Source organism: Pinus tabuliformis, chromosome 3_1 (assembly GCF_031772625.1).
Source record: "Pinus tabuliformis cultivar Carrire ecotype Pingquan chromosome 3_1, CPIR1, whole genome shotgun sequence".
Taxonomy (NCBI): Eukaryota; Viridiplantae; Streptophyta; class Pinopsida; order Pinales; family Pinaceae; genus Pinus; species Pinus tabuliformis.
In genome coordinates, this window is record NC_142301.1 from 2,308,061 (window position 1) to 2,312,162 (window position 4,102).

General features: G+C 44.6%; 1 protein-coding gene across 1 annotated transcript; it reads right to left on the reverse strand.

Annotated features, from left to right (window-relative positions):
- Nucleotides 1-2,662: 2,662 nt before the first annotated feature.
- On the reverse strand, nt 2,663-3,682 carry LOC149185484 (uncharacterized). The gene has a single exon (XM_089412413.1). It carries the CDS (start codon nt 3,680-3,682, stop codon nt 2,663-2,665), a length of 1,020 nt encoding a protein of 339 aa, XP_089268539.1.
- Nucleotides 3,683-4,102: the final 420 nt, after the last annotated feature.

Here is a 4,102-nt window from a genome sequence, read left to right on the forward strand (position 1 = left end):
GGACTTTGAGAGTGACTAATGTTGAACTTATTATACCAGTCTCTCTCAATTTGAGTCCATCCTTGTTGATCTGGGAGGGCTATATGATTTGCGCTGATAGCTTCTGAGATGCCTGCTATTGTCTTTGCAATGATCTTGCCTATTTTTGGCTGTCCATTTTTGAAGACATGATTATTCCTTGCTAACCAGATGTTCCAGCATAAAGTGGCAGGGATGCATTTCCATATTCTAATGAGATTACTCTTGCCTTTCCTTGAGAGAGGGTAGTCTTTTTTCCAATTTTTCTGAAGGTTGTGCACCTGATCATAGCTTCCCCTGACTTCCATGGGGCTAACTAACTGTTTCCAACAGCTTTGAGTGAAGGGGCAATGAAGGAAGGAGTGATGGATGGACTCCTCCTCTGCTCGGCAAAAACAACAGATCGAGGGGCCTTGTATTCCTCTCTTTCTCAAATTTTCGGCTGTGAGGATTTTTCCTTTTAGGAGAGTCCAGTTAAAGTGTTTCACTTTTGGAATGCATTCAGTCTTCCAAGCAGCCGTGTGGAGATGCCAATTTACTGTGGGTGTCTTGTTTTGCAAAGATTTATATCCTTCTTTTACTGTGAAGCTTCCTCCACAGGTGTCCCAGATGTATCTGTCATCAGTCTCCTTGTTGATTGGGGCAGAGCCAGAGAGAGAGAGCCTCAATTTGTGCCATAGATCTCTGAGATCCAGAGGAAGATTTAGGTCCTTCCAATCAAGCCATCTATTTTGAGTCCAAGAGGAGATGTCATACAGAGTAGTTATGTTTCGTTCCTCCATCCAGGCTTGTAAAGGTCTGAACTCTTGATACGAATTTCTTGTGTTGGCGCCCATAATCCTGTTAGACCATATTTTGATGTTTTTTCCGCTGCCCGGGGTTTTGGATACATTTTCTCTGAAGTGGGGTAGAACTTTTTTAATCAGTCTCCACATTGGGGTACAAGGCCTGTCTGCAATTGGATCATTGAGAATGTTGGAGTTTGGACCGCTGAGATATTTTCTTTTTATTGTCTCCACCCACCACGAGCCATTTCCTGAGAGGATCTTCCAGATCAGCTTGAGTCCCAGAGCCTGATTAAAAAGACTTGGAATTTTTATTGATAGACCTCCTTTTTCATAAGGAAGAGTGACTTGATCCCAATTGACGAGGCTGAATTTCTTTGAGTCCTGTTTCCCTCCCTGCCAGAGAAAACTTCTCATAATGAGTTCCATGTGTTTGTGAATGCTTGCGGGTGCCATGATTACCGCATATTGAAAGATAGGGAGGCCTAAAAGGACAACCTTTATGAGAACGGTTCTGCCCGCAAGGTTTAGCCAGGAGGCGCCCCAGCTCTGAAGGAGGCCCCTCATCTTTTCTATATGTTTAGTCCAGACTTCTCCTTTGATGTGTTCTTTTGCCAAGGGCAAACCCAAGTAAGAAAATGAGCTCCAGTTTCTTTGAAGAGGGATGTCAAGAATCTGAGAGATTCTTTGTTGGATCTGGAGGGGGACATTCCATGTGTAAATTTTACATTTTCTGTTGTTCAATTTGCCCCCAGAGACTAGGAGAAAGGCGTCCAGAACTCTTTTGAACCTCCTAGCCATCAGACTGGAGGCTCCCCCAATTAGCAAAGTGTCATCCGCGAAGAGCGAATGATTTATCTCCTTTGTTCCTCTTTCAATGCGAATGCCCGTGATTTCTTTTTTGCTGCGTAGATTTTCTAGATGGGCGCTCAGGGTCTCTGCCATGAGAATGTAAAGGAAGGGGGAGAGGGGGCAGCCCTGCCTGAGCCCCCTCGAACTTCTGAAGTATTTACTGGGACGACCATTGATCAAAGGAGCGGTCCAAGTATTGGAGATACACCCTATGATGATGCTAACGAAGTTGGAGGAAAAACCGAATTTTTTGAGAACTGCTGTTAGGAAGGAGTGGTCCACCCGGTCGAATGCATTGGCCATATCCAGTTTGATGATCATTCCCCTTTCTCCTCTATTGAGGCTGCTGTGAATGGCCTCCTGAATTAAAATGACGTTGTCTATGATCTTCCTGCTTGGAACGAAGCCGCCCTGATTCTCCGAAATTAGAAGGGGAAGGAGTTTCTTTAATCTGTTGGCGAGTATTTTTGTTACAATCTTATAAGAGACATTGCAGAGCGATATGGGGCGATATCTGTCGAAGGTTTTTGGGTTAGCTTCCTTGGGGATCAAAGCTATGTGAGAGGACTTTGTGTTTTCCCCCATCTTATGATTTCTAAAGACATTCTTTATCATTCTTACAAAATCCTTCTTTATAGTGTCCCAATGTTGCCTGTAGAATGCGACTGTGAAGCCATCCGGCCCCGGAGCCTTATCTTGCTGCATGCTGAAGGTAGCCTCTCTGATATCTTCTTCCGTGGGGTCTTGTTCCAGCTCCTTATTATGATTCTCTGTTATTTTGCTCTCTATTATACTGAGGAAAGCCTCGCTGGTATGTTGTTGGGGGTCTGCTGTGAGAAGTTCCTTAAAGTGATTAAAGGCTGCGCTTTTTATTTCTTCTTGTCCCTTCAGCTCGCTCCCTTCAACTTCGATTTTGTCTATTTGGTTGCTGGCTCTTCTAATCTTGATATTATTATGGAAGAAAGAAGTATTTTTGTCCCCAGCCTTCAGCCATAGGCAGCGGGATCTTACTCTTTGATCCTCTTCTTCAATGTGATTTTGCCGATGAAGCTCCTTGTACAGAGTTTTTTCCTTCTCGAGATCCTCAACTGTGTATTGGGTTGTTCTTTTTCTTTGTGCCAGTGTTCCATCTCTACTAGCAGATCTGTTTTCTTTTTCCTGTCTGAGATTGCCTGCTCCCTCGCCCACTGCTTTATGGTTGTCCGGAGCTGTTTCAGCTTTGTTTCCCAAACGAAGTAAGGCGACCCCATAACTTCTTTAGCCCAATGGGTTTGAATTAGTGTGCGGAAATCTGCATGAAGATCCCAATTTTTGTCGTATTTGAAAGGAAGGGGGCCTAGGTTTATTCCTTTGTCCAAAATGAGGGCCACAGGCTTATGGTCCGAAGCTGTACCATGGATGATATGACTCTTGATTGAGTGGAAATTTCCTGCGACGCCTTCCTGAATTAGGAACCTGTCCAGCCTTTCTTTGATATTGTGAGTGCCTGATCTTTTATTGGACCATGTATATTTTCCATTTGACAGAGGAGTCTCAATCAGATTGAAGAGTTGGATAATGGATTCTAACTTATCTCTTGAGGAGTCTGCGTGGTAGCTTCCTCCATATTTTTCTTCCACATTCCTTATAAGATTCATGTCTCCCCCAAGAATTAACCTGCTGCTTTGAAGAACTGTGATGTCCTCTTCTATGGTGTTCCAACAACTGGCTTTGTCCCTGTAATGATTGGGCACATATATGTTGTATATGTGATAAATTTCCTGTGAGCTTTTACACTTTAGGTCCGTTCTGATCCACCAAGTGCATTGATGAGAATTGTAGATTTCCCACTTATTTTTGTTCCATAGTGTTCCTATCCCTCCTGATGCCCCATCTGAGCCTTTAGATAAACCTGTAAAATTTTTAAATCTTTGTGTTTGGTGAAGAAAGTCCTGCTCGGTGGTTTTGGTCTCCTGAATTAGAAGAATGTCTGGCTGTTCCTGGTTTAGAAGGTCCTTGATTGCTTTCAGCTTTAAGGAAGAGCCCATCCCCCTACAATTCCAAGAGACCAAATTCATTATTTACCAGCTGTGAGGTGGGATCCGGACTTCTCCTTTGTTTTTTCTCCACTTCCTTTTAGCCTGCCTAAATATGAGTCCATGGGTTGCTGGGTTCTAGTTGCCATCTCCTTTGCTGCTGTTTCGTCCCTGAGTTCTTTGTTCGTTTTCCTGCCAACTTTTCTCGGAGGGTCGGATGGCTGGTTGGCTTCTTTTGCTTTGTTTCTGGTGAGGATTCTTTCAATGGTGGGGGGGGGAGAGGCAGGAGGGTTTGAACAGGGAGAGGCTGGGCGAGGGGAATGCGGGGGGGAGGAAGGGGTTTCAGCTGCTAAGGATTCAAAGGGGTTGGAGGTTGAAGGGAAGGATGAGGGAGGAGGAGGAGGAGGGGGGGGGAGGTTTGAGGCTGGAGGG

What these genes read in the sequence shown, in the direction of transcription:
- LOC149185484 (XM_089412413.1), bottom strand. Translation starts at nt 3,682, where the DNA reads ATGGGCTCTTCCTTAAAGCTGAAAGCAATCAAGGACCTTCTAAACCAG.